This window comes from Xiphophorus hellerii, chromosome 3 (genome assembly GCF_003331165.1).
Source record: "Xiphophorus hellerii strain 12219 chromosome 3, Xiphophorus_hellerii-4.1, whole genome shotgun sequence".
NCBI lineage: Eukaryota > Metazoa > Chordata > Actinopteri > Cyprinodontiformes > Poeciliidae > Xiphophorus > Xiphophorus hellerii.
In genome coordinates, this window is record NC_045674.1 from 25989062 (window position 1) to 26006921 (window position 17860).

At 38.0% G+C, this 17860-nt stretch overlaps 1 protein-coding gene across 3 annotated transcripts in view; it reads left to right on the forward strand.

Moving 5' to 3' along the window:
• The first annotated feature begins 1248 nt into the window (after positions 1 to 1248).
• Positions 1249 to 17860, forward strand: part of znf236 (zinc finger protein 236) — a 57238-nt gene continuing 40626 nt past the window's right edge. For all 3 annotated transcript variants that reach the window (XM_032558759.1, XM_032558761.1, XM_032558760.1), the window contains exons 1-7: positions 1249 to 1352; positions 3834 to 3940; positions 6836 to 7000; positions 7078 to 7256; positions 10093 to 10223; positions 11904 to 12076; positions 16167 to 16289. In XM_032558759.1, the coding sequence (XP_032414650.1) occupies positions 1301 to 1352; positions 3834 to 3940; positions 6836 to 7000; positions 7078 to 7256; positions 10093 to 10223; positions 11904 to 12076; positions 16167 to 16289 (930 nt within the window). In that variant the 5' untranslated portion in view covers positions 1249 to 1300. The remainder of the gene's footprint in view (positions 1353 to 3833; positions 3941 to 6835; positions 7001 to 7077; positions 7257 to 10092; positions 10224 to 11903; positions 12077 to 16166; positions 16290 to 17860) is intronic.

The following is a 17860-nucleotide window of genomic DNA, read 5'->3' on the forward strand; positions in this document are numbered from 1 at the left end:
TCTAAAATTGGATAATAGCTAATTGCCATAATTTATTTTAAATTGGTCAGAAATACACAAATAATACATTGAATCTATAATTATTAAAATATGTTTCTGAAACGATTTATTTGATGATAGGTTAAAATTTCCATCACACCCACTCTTCAAAGTCATTCAGCAGCACTACACATGCTCTACTCCTCATTATTGTTATTATATTTCAGAATTTAACATCTGATTATATTGTACTGACATGTAAATAATTATGTAAACTTTACAAGTTACATTTTTACACTGAAATATTAAAAAATATATATTTATTTACATAGTATTCATTTATGAGCTAAAACAATGAGTCTGCATTTTAATTAATGGAATTAAATGCAATGTTATTTATCTGAAGCAGTTATTGGCAAGGAAATAACCACTGATATATTTATCAATAAATCTATTAAAATATTTTTTAACTATGGCATAGCCTATGTGAATATTATTTTCAGAATTTATTTTTTACATTGTGGCACTTTTTGCTCACCCTATGTTCTACAGTACACAGAGATGAACAATTGTACACATAATTTGATGAAAACAGAATTGAATGAAAATATTTTTAAATATGCATATTTCAAATTCATTTAAGAAATTTCATGTTTAAGTTGATCTTTTTTCAGATAAATGTATTTATTTTGTAATTTAACTGTATTACAACAAAAATATCTTTAATGTATTATATTGTATGACTGTGGCACTCTACTCATAGTAGTATTTGTGAGTTGAAACACATCAGAAAATGTTACTTTCTCTTACTGATAAAAACCCAGTTAAAGAACTCATGTCTCCCAATTAAATAAGATTCTTTAAGTTTCAAACACACAATTAAGAAGTTATTGTGTCTAATCGAAAAGCTGTAGAACACTTAAAAAAATGCTTTTCTGAATAAAGTTTTGAATAACATTTGTATCTACATAAAGTTCGTGTTAATTTTCCTTTCAGTAGCCTATAAATATCAAAAGACTTTAAGATAGCTTTCATTTCTTTGATCTTTGAAGTGATCCCATCCCTCTATGAGACCATATTTGAAATTTGAACGTCATTCCCAAATATTTCAACAAGCGCACTTATTTATAGTATAACTATATGCTCATCTCTACAAAGCTTAGCGTGTTTCTGAAACTGCATGTACATTGTGACAAACAGTAGATGTCTCTCTACTCCGTGTATTTGAGAGCCTTCATTGAGTCGCTACTGTCTACAGATGACCGAATCGCCATTTTGGAAGCGAATCGTTCACAGCACAACCGTCTTGAGCACAGGAACTATGCCGCGGGGCCGGCCTCGCAAACTGAACCTAGATAGAAAGGACGAAACAGGTAACAAGTACCAAAATGCAAGAAATAAATAGCACTTATTATGGGCTATCCAAAAAGCCGGGTATTATTTTGCCAAGTATCTCCGCAGCCTATTTATTAACACTTGAATGTAGTGTATATAGTCCCCGGATATAGTATTGCGTGTGGGCTTTGCTTTGTGCGGCGAAGGAGTGATTGAGGCGGAATGATATTAATAACGTTTCGGTGGCTCTTCTTATTGGCTTCCAGTGTAAATTGGTGTCCGCGAGGAGCGGAGCAAGCTGTGGTACCGCTTAGTGTTGGTTAGAGTTAGCCTTTTTAAAGGTAATATTTGTTTATACGGAGTTCGTTGTTAGCCTAATGTTGCTAACTAGCTCGCTATGCCACTATTAGCATCACAGTTAGCACGCTAAACTGTTTGCCGTGGTTAGTTTGTTGCTGTGGAGCGCCGTGGTGAGGCTTTCCAGGTTCTCATGGATTCAGCTCGTTACAAAAAAGTTGTACCAGCCTCAGTTGTCACACCGTGATAACATAAATGTGGAATTGCATTAGTTTAGTCGTCATTTAAGGGTTGTATCTGACGACATGCATTGTTATGGTACGTTTGGCTTTTCAGTTTAAGTGACACGTTAGAGAGGTGATGCAAAATTTAAAGATATAGTCAAATAGACATCCCACGTTAGTGAATACATTAAGATGCAATCGCTTTGCCCGACCAACCTGTTAAAAAAGTGTCGGAAAGCAGCTAAAGTGGGCGTGTTGCACCCGGTGAAGAACTGATACCAAGTTGAATGAGTTCCACCCAAACAGATGATTTGAATAAAGCGATACTCAATATTTGGAGTGCTATTTGTGCAGTTTTTGTGAGCAAGAACAACTATAGCAATAAACTCCATTCACACGTAGACTAAAAAATATTCATCCCGTACATTTAAAGCAATCGTTTAATTTTTCCAACATGCTCTGAAAGAAAATCTAAACCTTGTTGAGTAGCCTTGCTTGAGTCAGGAACTGAAGATTAGTGATGGCACTGAGTAGTTTTATCTTTAGTCTTGGACCTTATTGTAAAAGATAGACATCTAAAAGGGTTTGTCACAACAAGCAAATGCTGTAACACCAATAAAGGCTTATGGTATTTCTATTGCTTATTTAGAGGGGTGTTTGAGATGCTGTGTTTGTTAAAATATAATATTTTAACATGCTTTATCATTTCCAACCATTTTTGGCTGGATCAAGATCATATAAATGTAAATCTGCTTAACATTTTTGAGCCCAACTCCATATAGCATGTTAAAAATGTTAGGAAGTGCAATTTGGTTTAAAAACAAATCAGTTAAGACGCAACAATAGATACATTTTAATACGTGAAATAAGATTTTTTAAAAACCCCTTGAAATTCTAAGAAACATTTGGAGGCACAAAAAAGCCTTCTTTCAAATGTATATGTTTCTGATCGTTTTTAAAGGTGAGAGAGAATTTGCCAATCTGATTGTTTCAGACTGTTACAGATAATTTTTGGCCTAATTGAACAAGATCGCTTACGGTTAGTTTTTAGCTGTTATTTGTGTTGTAGTAGTCGGAAAAGCTTTGACCCTAGGACTTTGCACACACCAGTGTGTGGTGTTAGCAAATCTAAGCTTTGACCAATGCCAGAACAGGCTTTCAAAGAATTGCAAAATCAATTTTGATATTCAGCATTAGCCAATAAATATACACAAAAACGGGTGCCATGTTTTGTACGTTTTTTACAGTAGTTTAAGTAAGAGGTCTAGCTGATGCATTTTGTATCATCTTAGAGGTGTGTAGCGAGGAGGAACACATAAATTTAGAGGAGAAAAAAACATAACTTTCTCTCATTCTCTTTTAGCTAAAATTTACCTGACATTACTGTGGGAAATGCAAGATAAACTGAATTGACAGACTTTCTTAAAGTTTAGATGATTTCATAAATTGGTAGAGGTTTTCACTGAAAAAACCTGAGATGTCCAAGGATTGAACCTTGAGGCACCCCCTACACATTATCTTTATTGAGGATAACTAAAAGTTTTCTGTGGCCACAGTAGAAGATCTATCCTGAAAATCAGATGGAAAAATGTTCTTGGAAATGCCAGCCCAATTATGGAGATACATTTGATCAAACCCAGTGATACACGCTTGATACTGTCCCGCAACAGACACTTGCTGTTTCTGTCCCTGTGCTGAGGTTTTCAATAAATCCAGACTGGTATATTCCTTAGTCATTTCTAGTAGAGAAAGTAGTTTATTGCTCAATAAAGATCTTCTCTTCATCCTTGAAAAGAAAAGGAAGTCTTGAGACTTCCTTTTCGAACTAGGGTCAGATCAAAACGTTGTACTTCTCTTTGGTAAAGTACGCATCTAGTTAATTTAACAAGTAAACATGCTGTCTTTGCCGCATAGATTCATGTAAAAGGCTTTGCATCGCAAGTACTTTATGTGTTCTTCAAAAAGCCTCTTGAACCGCCGTTTCTGTTTCTCTTACAGGTTTCAGTGATGGGTCGCGGGAAAAGAAGTGCACCATTTGCTCCCAGACCTTCACCAAAGAAAGCAAGCTACAGAAACATCTCCGTGAACATGAGCTTAACGATAAGGTATAGCCGCATCTCATGAAGTGTGAGCATTCAGTTACGGGACTGGCCTAACCGTGGGAAAACCACTTGTCTTTTTTAGGTTTGCTCTAAATGCTCTGGGTGATTATTTTGGTAAATATTCACCATACATTCTTACTGGAAAATTTATTTATTTCAATTTAGGTTTTTACGCCTTGACTTTGTAGTTATCATTTGATCATACATTAGATTGCTAAAGTACTTATATCCCCGAGGGGGGTTATGATGGGGCCGGGGCCCACTCATGAATAATGTAGGCCACCCCAGAGAATCGTGTTTTAGATTTTAGATCGACAGACAGAGTCATCTTTTTCAGTCAAGACATAAATGTAAAATCTAATAAACAATCTTATAAAATTAAAAATGCATTTGTAGATGAAGTCACACCCACAAATTCTATCTTTTTTTTTTAGTTGTGCCCCTCACATCTCTTAAATTAATAGTAAATAGAATAGTCCTTTATTTTTCCCTCTGTGGGAAATTTAAGTGTATTATTTTATTCAAAACGCACGTAATAATTGATAACAGTGCTTAATAAAAATAAAAACTACTACATAAAAATTGAACAGTTGAAGGAAATATTTACATTCTTTAAAAAAGATAAAATTGTACCGATAGTGAATCTGTGAAGTGTATATTTATATTCAGGCCCTGAGTCAACACTTTCTAGAAGCATCTTTTTCTGCAATTACATGGGGAAACCTTTCCAGCTTTGCCCGTCTATTGACACTGAAATGTGGCCCACAATTCTCTACCACAGCTTTTGTAAAGTCCACCCTGCATTTCTTAGCAAACTGTACAGCAGGGCAGTATTTTATTGGTGGTGCTACATAAGAGAGTTCTGCTCTCACTGCTTATCGAAGATGTCTGTGGGGGAGTGACTTTGAACTGAAGTGCTGATAAATAAGAGTTGCTTGAGACTTGCTGTGTATCGATGAAAAGTGTGAGAGTGCTGATGTGCCTTTTTGTCAACTGTGAGCTATCACAGTGGCCACATAAACAAAGGAAGAGGGGATTGTCATGTGTGATGTATGTGTCAGTAGCTACCTGAGCCACTCCTACGGGCTTGATATCACTCACTCGGAGGAAGCTATACCGTTACGTGCAGAAAAGCAGCATCTGCTCTCTCTGTTTTTCAGTACCACTCTGAAATAGAGTGGTCAGTATTGTATTTTCGTATTATAGCTCTGACTGATGATGACAAGTACTATTTTTACAGGACTGTTCTGCTCCACTTGTATTTTCCTGAAACAGGATTTCTGTAACCTAAGGAATCCTTCTGACCTTGTGAAATGTGTACACCGTTCAAAGAACCTGTCCTGGACTTGTTAGGCTATTTCAACTCTTTGGGAATTAGTCAAAGGGCGTGTTCACTTCCTCTTTTATTCCCCGAATGTTGTACACTCCTTTCACTAGACTGCAGCAAAATGCTTCTAATTTGTGTCTTCGTATGGGTTGCATATGTATCAACCATCGTTTATAATACAGTATTTCTGAGGGCTGTTTGCTGCTTCCGAATAGCTAACTACGTGAGACCCCATCTAAAAATGCTTATTCAAACACCAAATATATCTTAATATGTATTGCTTGCAGTGGAAACTGTCTTACCACTATCGCAGAAGCTAATGTCTACAATCTTCCTTATCTCCGCTCTGACTGGGGCTGCCGTCAATCAGCGCCAAGGAAAATAAATGGCGTTCCTTGATTGGTAGCTTTGCAGATCTCAGCCAACAGCAATTCAAGGAGCAATGTGCCTAGGTAGTTCAGCTTTCCAAGAGGCATTTTCTTTTGAATATTTAAGATATGCTCTAGGAGAAAGTCCACAAATAGGCAAAATTTCCATGAATAAATAGTGAATAGTAAACCACAAATAGGCTGGGGGTTTAATAACTTGGCTGTATTTAGACCAAAACAAGATTGATGCAAATTTGTGACAGTTGTCCAAAAAGAAACAAAGACAACCTTTCATACATAAAGCACTTTTTAAATGATGCTTTGATTTATTAAATTAAACCTCTTCCACCCCTCCCCCTAAAAAATATAATTACACCCCTTGCTAAATCACATAGATCATAAATTAATGATCTATGTGATTTAGCACATAGCACATTTTTATTTAGGATTCAATTGAATGGCCAGAGTTGAGTTGTTGGAGACAGTGTTGAAAATCCTCCGTTTAGTCTCATCCTTCAGACAGCCTTGCAGTGACTCGTTGAGTCAATCCGGCTCTTCATCTCTTTGGAATCCATAATGTATATTTTTTTAATAGCTTGGCATACCTTGATCCATTTAACTGGCCAGCGGCAACTTTTGCCCTGGGGGTAAAACTTTGTCGTGTCGCATTTAAGTTTTGATCTTCCTCTTTTCATGAACAGCAACGCCCCTTATTCTCTTCCTGAATGCTTGACATCAGGTCCTACTCTCAGTGGCTCAGAAAAACTGCTTGATTGTCTGATTGTTATTCATGTAAAAAGACAGTAATAAAACCCACTCTCCCACTTTGCTTCACATGTACTTATCTGCCTTTTCAAAGGGAAGGACTCCATTTGATTTGAATTCTCTCCAGGCTGAAGAGCGGCAGCCTCGCCGTCTGTCTCTCTGACTGAGACGCAGGAGTCAGTTTAACTGACTGGATTCATAAATGAAGTCAGCCGACCCCACAGATGGAAAGGAAAATTAGTTTTGGTGCCACTTTCACCTCATTTAAAATGCTGCTGTATTATTATTATTATTTTTTTTAAGATACATTTACTCTATCGACTCTTGTCTCTTCCACCTGTTAAGGCAACATGAACTGATTCAGGAAGGAAAACTTGCGAGACTGCTATTGGGCTGCGCTATTGCTATCACATTACAACCTCTGCCTCCTCTCCGCAGCCTCACCGCTGCGACCAGTGCCCGCAGACGTTCAACGTGGAGTTCAACCTCACGCTGCACAAGTCCACACACAACACGTCCGACTTCACCTGCCCCGTCTGCAACAAGAAGTTCTCCCGTGTCGCGGGCCTCAAATCCCACGTCATGCTGCACAAGAAAGAGGAGGTGAGCTCGCCTCCTCCGGTTTGCGTTCAACGCCAAACTTGACTGGTTATTGTTTCTGAGTGCTCTGCTCTTTGCAGAACCTCATCTGCGCGGAGTGCGGCGACGAGTTCGTCCTCCAGAGCCAGCTCTCGCTGCACATGGAGGAGCACCGGAAGGAGCTTTCGGGCATTAAGGTGTACACCTGCAAAACCTGCAGCAAGGAGTTCAAGACGTTTGTGCAGCTGAGGGAGCACACAAAGAGTCACGTCAAGATGAGGTAAGCCGAGCTCAAAACTAAAGCGAGTTTAAAACTACAGATGCACCTGTTCACTTTTTTTTTTTTTTTTTTTACCCCTCCAGGGGGTCGTTTTGTGGGCTCTAGTGTCCCTTATATGATAGTAGGCTGACAGGAAACAGGGAAGGAGAGGGGGGAAGACATGCGGCAAATGTCGTCGGGTCCGGGAGTCGAACCCGCGACGGCCGCGTCGAGGACTGAAGGCCTCCAAATATGGGTCGCGCTATCCACTACGCCACCACGGCGCGCCCCCCGTTCACTTTTTTCACTTCCGATACTGATCCAGATACCCGAGTCTCACCGATACGATCCGACACAGAAAAACAGCTGAATTGACTTAAAATGTTTCTTTTTTTTAAACACAGACTAAATGTAGTGAATTACAAATGTATTTGATAACTCTGGACCAGTACAGTGCACTTAAATACAGCAATAGCTTCACAAGCTTGGTCAAACATGTAAAAGCTGCACAACTTTAATTTGTTCAACCAGCGCAAGTAGGAGTATAAAAGCCAATGTAAAATAAATAATAAAGAAACATGAATGGATAAAAAAATAGGTTGACTACCTTGGTCAAAGATAAACTGTAGCAAACTTTCAAATGGATCAGAAAGTGCAATTAGGAATTTAAAATATGATGTAAAATACATAAAAAAGCATGACGGCGTTCAGAGCAAAAAGCATAGAATTAGACTCAATAGATCTTCCCCTTTGGATTGGACACATTTTCACCGATACACGATCTAGAATTTGTTTCAACATTGATACAGATATCAATATCGTATCGGTGCATCTCTATTTAAAACTCCATTAATTTAAATCTGTCAAGTTTAATAACACTTGCCAATGTCCCTCTCCTGAGTTCTGATGCGTTCATTAAATTTAAATATTTCCGAAAACGTAACTTGTTTCAGTAAATCAATTCACCAAGTGATACACATTATATAAGTGAATTGGTTTTCAAGCCTTTATTTCTGTTCATTGTGATGGTTTTCTGCTTACAGCTAATGAAAACATTCAAGACTAGAGTATCACATCAGACCAATGAAACATTTTGTAAGTGTGCTCTATGAAACGTGTTTCATGCGGTTTCAAAGGTTCTCTTCAGAAGGTACTCCTAATCTCACAAATGAGACTCACTGTCATTCAAGTTATTGAATATGGCGGTACATTAATGTGTGATTTATTTCTCTCTTCATAATGTTGCGATAAGCTGTAAACAGTTTATGATGCCATCCTGAGAGCTGGAGGGCATCTGAGCCCATAGATACTTGTAATTCATCTTGAGTTTTTGACATATTACAGCCACAAAAGTTTGTACATCTTGTGCAAAATTAAATTATGTACATTTATTATTCTAAACTTTTTGAGAGCCACAAACATTACGTGACGTTTTTCTGCAAAAGAGCATCTTATAATTTTGTTAAATATATCTACCGTAAGTAATTTGTTGTAATTTTTATGACCACTACTTTGTTTCCATTTTTAGGTCTTAAAATAAAGGAAAACACACAACTTAAAAGGAATAAAAGACAAATATAAGACGAGGATGGATAAATTGCCTTCCTTGTGACATTTATGATGTTTGTAGATGTTTGTAGAAAAATATGCAAATATATTTTCAAAAGTCTATAAACATTTTCCTGGTGCTTTGAGTGTCTTCCTATTGTAGAAATTCAATGTGATTATTCCATGGAAAAAAACGGGAAAACATGCCAAAACTTCCCTTTAATTTTATCTTAAAAAGTATATATATATATATATATACATATATATATATATATATATATATATATATATATATATATATATATATATATATATATACAAAGTGGTGAATAATTGCAGAATATGAAAGAAAATTTGACAAAAATCTGAAAAGTGTGGTGTGCATTTAAAATCAGCACCACTGAGTAAAGACATCTGCACACCGTGCACCACCATCCTGTGGCACAGATAATGTTTTGGGGGGAAAAACGGGATAATAATCCCGTTTTTCAGTTGTGAAGTTAGTTGTATACAGTTTTTAAAAGCATGTTTCTTTCTTTCTTCAATATTACAAATATGTGCTAGTGTGTTTTGTTCTGCCACATTAAAACATCATTCACCAATCATGGTTTTTAGGGGTGTGAATACTTTTGCAAGTCACTGTATGTTGTCCAGCAAGAACAACATGTTTGCAGAGTAGCTGTGCTAAAATGAGCTCTGGCAAGCAGTAGTTCTGCTTGTTAGCTGTTAGAAATGAGAAAGTAAAACAGAGAATTGGATGGCGCTGAACTCTAGACTTTGCTGAGCATTTGTTTGGCAAGGGAAATTCAATTTGTTGCGACTTGTACATCTATTGTTAGGCTGGCTATTATGTTAGTTCAGCCTTCTTATCGTCCGTGTGAATGCAAACAGAAGAAATGTCCCCTCAGGTATGTGTTCTTTTGGAAAGCAATTCTGGGTTGATATTCTCAGAGTCCCCTCACCAATTGGGTCTAAAAAAGTGCCTGATACAGTGCTAATAAATTTAAACAGGCTACCGAGGTGCCTCACAAAAAACAAACTGTCTTTTAACCATTTTTTTTTTTAGCTTGTGTTAGCATCTAGCATGTCAAGTTATGTAAATAATTAAATCCAAGCAAAAGATCCTGCTTACCCATTTTTTTTCTTTTTATATTAGAGAAAACCAGAAATCAGTATTTGCTTTAAATGGACTTAAAATACTAATGACTGATTGAAAGTTAATGTTTTCTTTGTCAGTCCCGCGGAAGGTTTTTCAAACTGAATGCCACCGAAAACCGCTTACCAATCTTTATATGCTTTTTCTTCAAAGGGCGCTGTCCTCTAGCTCCAGAAACTATAAGAAAAACATCGACCGCAGCGGGTTCACAAACAGCTGCCATCACTGCGGCAAGGCCTTCAAAAAGCCCAGCCAGCTTGTCAGGCACATACGAATACACACAGGTGAGTGGGGAAGCATAGAAACTCGGTAACCTCTGCGCTCACACATCTCTGATCATTCATTTTCAGGAGAAAAAAGCCGCAGGAAAATAGGAGTATATTCATTCACCCACACATGGTGTTTCTCTGAAATGATGAGCTTTCAAGTGTGTTTTCTGTATTGAAAGAAGGATTTATTTCACTTTATTACAATTGAATAAAATGTACTTTATTGATCCCCAAAAGGGAACTTGCTTATTTGTTGTCAAGCTTCTCTATTTAATGTATTAGATATTAGTAAATACAAATATCACCATTAGTGATATAAAATTTATAAAAAGAAAAATATACATGAGTGTCATGTTATAAGTAATTTAAGTATGATCTAAATATAAAATAAATAAAATGCTGTGTATGTACATGGAAATATGTTAATGTATAAATAAATCTACAAAAGAGCCCAGAGTAATCTTGGACTTCAAGACACTCGGGGCGTTGTATAATCAACAACAAATTAAGCAGTTTAACTCAATGTTCTGAGCAGTGGAAACTCTTAAAGTGCCTTGGGAGTGTGCATCAGCGAGACAGCTCCTGTGTGCCTTCTTGTTCACCGTGGTAACAGAGAACAACCGCTGGAGGCGGATTTGGAACAACATCTCAGGGATGAAGGGAGGAAACTGTGTGGGGATCTCCACAGACGGCTGCTTTAAAATGCTGTTGTGTAAACTCCATCTTAATATCCAAGGACTAGTCTGAATGTAACCGGATATCTGGGAAAAGTGCTGCCAGAATTCCTTGTGCAGTTTGCTCAGTTTTTCTGCTCATGGAGAAACACTCCCAAACCCTGCTTATAAATCTCAATCCCTTAAACACAAGTAGCTGCAGCAATGCATTATGGAGTATGTAGTATGTGTTGATAAGAGGTAAATTACCTACTGGCAGGCCGTTTATAATAGGTGGTTAAATCAAAGTTATACACTATTGTGTGTTGGTTCAGAGCAAGTTTAAAGGGTGTGTTAATACACTTTAACTAGCTGCACGTCTTAGAGTGTGGTCCAATCAACCAGATGTATTTTAGCTTCTGATTTATTGCTTTAATTGAGAACTCCCTGAACATAAGCTCAGCCTTCTGCCATGTGAGGTTTGAGACGCTGACACAAATAGGAGATGTGGCAGTTTGTCTTCTTGATTGGAGTCTTTTATGTCCCCATTAATGCAAATCTGGGCAATATCCGACAGAGTAGTCCTGCTCCCGCATCAATGATATTTCTCCCTGACAAAACATCTCAGAGTTAGCCAACTTTTCCTATCCAGGGGTGAAAGACGGCACATGTCTGATCGCTCATCTGCGATGCAAAAAAGCTGGGCGGGCAGAATTTTTATGCGCTGCTTCAGTTGCTCTAAGGGACGTTCATCTGTCTGAGTTGAGGATGATGCTGCCGGCAGCAGCTTTCATCCACATGTTGATTGTCTAGGTGTTAATGGGTTCTGCTCCATAAGCAGCGGCTGTTGAAGCTCAGCATCCAAATCAGCCTGTCAGTCGATGAGGTCTGGAGCTGCTTTGGGATTTCTGCAGAAGCTCCAGCTCTGACTTTTCTCCCATAAAGAGATGCTAGTTATGCTATCGTTGTTCCTTTTGCGTCAGAAATGATCATACTGATGGAAATTATTTACTGTCTGAACAGATTGTCTTCTGAGTTTCAGGTGAAAGACCCTACAAGTGCACCCATTGCAACAAGGCTTTCAACCAGAAGGTGGTGCTGCAGACTCACATGGTGAAACACACGGGAGAGAAACCTCACATGTGCATGTTCTGCCCAGCATCCTTCTCCCAGAAGGGCAACCTGCACTCTCACGTTCAGAGGGTTCATTCTGAGGTAATGCCACCGTACCCACTTCCTATGTGAAACTGAACTGATTCACTTCATCCTTTTTTTCGTCTGTTTTTGTCATTTGTTTAAAAAAGATATACCCGAAAAAGCTACCAATTTGAATTGTCAGGTTGAAGGACACCATCATGCTGTGTACCACAATTTTCTTGATTCTATTTAGTGCAACAAAGTTATAAAAGATGCATCCTGACTGCATATCATAAAATAATTGTTGTTACGACTGTTTAGGAAGATCTTCTAACACACAAAGTAAAGTGCCTGCCTTCAGGTCTGCAGCATTTTACTTTTACATGACTGCTGTGCAACACATTCTCTTGTTAAGTTCAAAGAGGGAAAGGGAAGTTGTGCTTCTTTCTTCTGCATTTTTATTCTTTAATCCGAGCATGACAAAATCCAAGCTAGATTTGCCTGAACTTTGATGATCTGTCAGCTTTTTCTTGGGAAGCGAAACGGGGATTAAGAGGTCAGCAGAGGTGTCAAAAGTATATCCTAGACGCTCCTGAAGAGCAAAATCAGCCCATGAGGATGTTTTCCCCACTTTGAGTGAAGATTCTCAACGTTGTTAGTGGTCGATGCCACAGTGCGAACAGGTTCAGTTTCATGTCAGTGTGACGCACCACGATGGTCTCCATCTGTCGAAGAGAAATAGCATAATTTGCTAAAATGTAACACTGAGGTTCAGTCTTGTGTGATAGCTGATGTGGAAATTTGAAGTGCGTGTTGTAATTTCCTGCAAATAGATGACTTTGCTTGAATATGCTTTTTTCTCTTTAAACTCTGCTTCTTACATTTGAGGAAATGATAGAAATTTGAGAAGACAAATTTAAGGGCGCACAGCTTCACACCAACTATTGTGTTTCACTTTGTGTTTCACTAAACTAGTATGAGCTACAAGCCTAGTATGAGCTAGGCTTGTAGCTCATACTAGTAATATCCATGACTATGTCTGATATTAAGAAATATGTTACAAATATAAAAAAAAAGAATCAAAAGACAAGACATTTAAAAAACAGCTTAATAATGTAACACACAAAAAAAATCTAACTCTGACATCAGCACATAAAACAGTGGCCACCTACCAGACTTGAGAGATCATATGGCATTATTGATCATATGGGATTTTCTGCTAGTGGATTTGACTGCTACTACAGCTAGATTACATCCGTCCATCCATCCATCCAAATTCAGGACTTATTTTCACCATTACTGCCATGAATGTATTTTTCCCATAGTAGCAGATAACAGGCCAAGGTGAGTGGATTATTTCAAGAAGGCAAAACAGCAGGGCCATTTAAATAACACATGCGATTTCCACAAGAGTGCTTCAGCTCTCTTGTTTCAGAGAGAGTTTGCAGTTTAGGATTTGCCGGCCTAATTGATAAATTGGATGCAGGTGTTTTTCTTGCCTTAGTAGCCATATTGAGAGCCCCGGAAACAGTTTCCTGTTTGCATTTGATTAAGTGCTGGTGGTTCTTCCAGGAATGTCGAGGCAGTAATATTTTCACACTTGAAGCAAGAGCTCAGAAGCTTTTTCACCAGAACTACAGGGGCTCCATCAATAAAAGAATAAGAAATCCATTATGCAGATAATGTGTTTCCTGTTTACTCTTCACCTGAGTCATCCCGCCCTCACAGAGGGATGTGGTAGTGCTGTACTTTAATCAGTAATTACATCTGTTACATCAGTCTGTATTTACTGGTCTGATAGGACAGTGAAATAAATTAAATCAAATTTTCCTCAAAGATTTTAGGGCTGAGTTATTGAATTAATTGTCACCCAATTTAGTAATTGATTTTTAGCTGCAGTTGCATCCTCTGGTACAAATGAGCATGCGTACACTGAAAGGAACGCTATGTTATTGCATTTTAGGGAATAAAATATTTATTGTCCTATTTTTAAAAGGAATTTAAGTATTTTTTTTGCATTTTCTTGTGCATTTCCGTTTACAATTGCCAGAAAAAGCGATATAACAGTTGATTGCTAACCCTACTAAATTTGGTTAATCACATTTAAAGAGCATCATATTTTATATCCAGCCCAGTCGGTATGGATAGCTTCTTCCCTTAATAAAGGGAAATGATCACTGCTTTTTTTGTATTTATTCCCTTATGAACACTAAAGTGTGACAAAAAAAGTTAAAATAAATCATAAATGTAGTGGGATACACTCATGGCGCTGTTCGCAGGGCTCATATTATGAACTTAAAACTATACAGTGGCTAGACTAAATGAAGTCTCCTTTTATGGCAAGCTCATCATACCTCTAGTAATGAAGCAATATATCTGCCTCTCTGTAATGGCCACTTAGTATGTTTCTATTACACAGTGAAACCATGAATTTATTTAGCACAATTTTATCTCCTGCTTTTCAGAACAAGGCATTTCTTATGGAACATTTAGTTCATACTTAATCTATTGTTTTCTCAGCATCTGAATTGATTGGATCGGTGAAAATAGAAAAAAAAACGTTCCAGACATTGATAGTTGGTTATTTGACATGTTACCTTCTTGCTTTTTTTTTTCAACCCTCGCTTTGACGTCACGGCAACCACCATACGTGACAAATGCTCTTCCTACGCCCAGCCATGCTCGTTAAAAGTATTTGTTTTACATTTTCACACAGTCTTAACTTAAAGCTGCAAACCTACAATCAAGTCGGTGAGAACACCCCACCGAGTGCCTTTGCCCACTCACTCCAAACACTCTCCCAACGTCTTCCTTTTGGTTTCCAGAGTGCAGCCACTTTACTTCAGAAAACTTTCCCGGCTTCTGAGAGCAGTCTGTCCGCTATCACAGATGTTTTCCGTTTCGATCGTCACAAAAAAGCAATCAGCCCCTTTTTCAGAGTGGTGTGCTCAGCAGTTTTTCCTCCAAAGCCCATCACTTACTCATCATTTCAGGTGTTGATGTCAAGTTTGAAAAGTGCTTCCATTCAAAAGTAATTTTCTCTGTCTCACTTCAGCAGCACATCTTACCTGCTGATTTCGGATTTTACAGCTGGAAGGCGGAGCCTTAGAAATGGCTAAAGACACCAATAAAACATGAATAGTTTTAGTTTTAGTGATTGACTGAGCCGTAATGTACACTGGTAACAATGCACATAAAAGAATTCTTGGCAAAGTAAGAAAACTAAAGCAGATATATTTGTCCTTGGAGAAATGTAGTTTTCCTTCTCGGTAAACATTAAACCTGACACATCACAGTTGCTATAGCTTGCACATTCCCTAGAGTATTTCCCTAGAGATGCCATAATGAATGGATTCTCACAGCAGCCTTCACTTTTGATTAACAGTTGACCAGAAGCCCTCCTCTAACCTCTTTAAAAAAATTAAACCCCTGGGTGAACACACTGATTGTGCTGCAAAAGCAAAATAAAAAAAGGAATTTAAGATTTATTGTCCTGGCAGAATTTCCCATTAGTCAAACATTGGCTATTACCAGGGACCTGAAGATAAAATGTCACATAAAAAAAAGAAACACCACACTCAAAAAGAACTCAAAAGTATCCAGTTGAACAACTTTTGTGTATTCCATTTAGCTTTCCTAATATCTGCTCTAAGTCTTGCTCTCTCTCACTCTCTTGCAATCTGATTAAACCCCAGACATATTTCATATTTGCATTCTCTTTGCTTTCTCTAATATCAGCTCTCTGAATCAACTTTTTACAATAACAATTTCCATATTGTGTCGTTAGCACATGTTAGGAGTTACATATGGGGCAGGCACTGACAAACAAACAATTGGATTTTCCTTTTTTTTTTTTCCAGACTGTGCAATTCTGGTGAAGTGCTGATTTCTCTGTTCGCCTGTAGTGCTTAATATTAGTCTTCCTTCAGGATTAGAGTGTGAAAGCAGCAACGCAAAGCTAGCTCATTATCAAGGTTTCAAATAATTTCCAATTCACATTCCATCAATAGACCAAATTTTGTGTCTTTTTAGACTTCAGGTCTCCATTTAGATCTCCCATAATCATACATTTCCCTTTGAAGTGCGTCGCATTAAGTCACAGAAAGGAATATTTAAAAGCCATTCGCAAGCAGTAACAGAGCGCATGTGTATTCCTTTTATCCCACAGACCAAAGGGGTACCTCTGTTTCCGTGCATGGACTGCAGCTGTGTATTCAAGAAGCTGGGGAGCCTGAATGCCCACATCAGCAAGATGCACATCTCTGTGATCGAGGTGCCGTCCAGCACGTCGGTAAGACAGCCGTATGGAGAAAACACGGGTAAAAACCTTTTCATTCAGTGTTCATCAGATAATAAGCACCGCCTGGAGGTAGAGATACTTGCATTAGTCCAATAAGTGGAATCTCAGAGGGAGCAAGAGGTGAGTTCATTGTAGACTTAGCTTTATGGGTCAGTCCCACTATATTTTTAGAAGCAAATGTACATCTTAAGTGAAGTGTTGTCAGAATATTCGGAGCAGCTTTCATAGACACAAACCTTTGGGACAAAATAGACTTCATATCAGGGTGCATTCATACTAGCCCTGTTAATAGAACTCTACTCTGTCTGCCTATAAAGTTCAGTTCATTTTAGGAAGTGTGAATGGGCAGTCAAACTCTGATGCGGATCACGCTGGCGTACCTAAAAACCTACTGTAGGTCCCTGGCTAAAGTGAACTGTGGTGTGGTTCAAATGTTTATGTTAATGCCAAGTGAACTGGAGACCGCTCCAAACGCAGGAAGTGGACGGTAGTGCAGGGCATTCTGTGAAAATACAGCCAAAACAAATGCTCAAGACTAGTGCTAGTGGGAGAAATAACTCGTGATCTTTGAGCAAAGTCAAAAGAGAAATCTTACAACAGCTAGAATGTGACGCCACTCCATTTTTGTTGACATTTTTTGAACAAGCAAGAAATTGCACTCAATGTCTTGTTCTGAGGTTTGGTGTTGTTTCCTTCAGTAGTTCTTGGTGCAGAAATCCACAGGCGAGGAAGTAAACAGGATTTTCATTTAGCTTGGTTCGTTTTACACGGCGCAGTGTGAAAGCGAACCACACCAGCTGAAAATGGAACAAATGTTGCAGTTTTGGTCCCCAGTCAAACCGAGTCTATCGGACTATCAGGTCTTAAAGCACCCTTAGACTTAGACTTGAGCAATGACTTTATTGTCATTTTTGTGTACTGGAGTACTCAAAAAGCCACTGAAAACAATAAATATAAATATGAACAGTGTTTGTTGCTCTGTAGAACGTAACTCTATAATGTCATTGATTGTGTAAAAACTTTCACAATCTGGTCTGAGCCCTATACTGAAATATGAAGCTATATTTCTCCTCTTCAGTATATGTGTCTATCTTATTAATTTTATTCAATTCACTGCATTTTGGCTACTTATTGACAAATGCATCAATTTTAAAATACTCGGATGGGTGCTGGGAGTAAAAAAAAAAACAAACATCCAGATTGGGACTTCCTTAGTTAAAGAAAATCTAAATTGTGTCTCTTTAAAAAATGGCCATTCTATTTGAATATTGTGAATAATTTCACGCAGATTATTCAAACTGTTTTTATTTGCAGTTAAATGATGTCAGTTTAGCTACCACAAATTAAATTTGTTTATTTAGATTTAACTACAGCCTGGTGTTTATTTTGTTGCCTGTGTTTGCGCGCCAGTGATTCAGACATTGGCATTCTGCTCAGTAATTCCCCGATCCTCGGCTCATTTTATGCTCCGGGGGTTCCTTAATAAAACTTAGTCAGCCATCATACTCTGGCCTCTCTCGGTCCTTTCGTCACGTTGCGCTTTCCTTTTTTTTTTTTCCTCT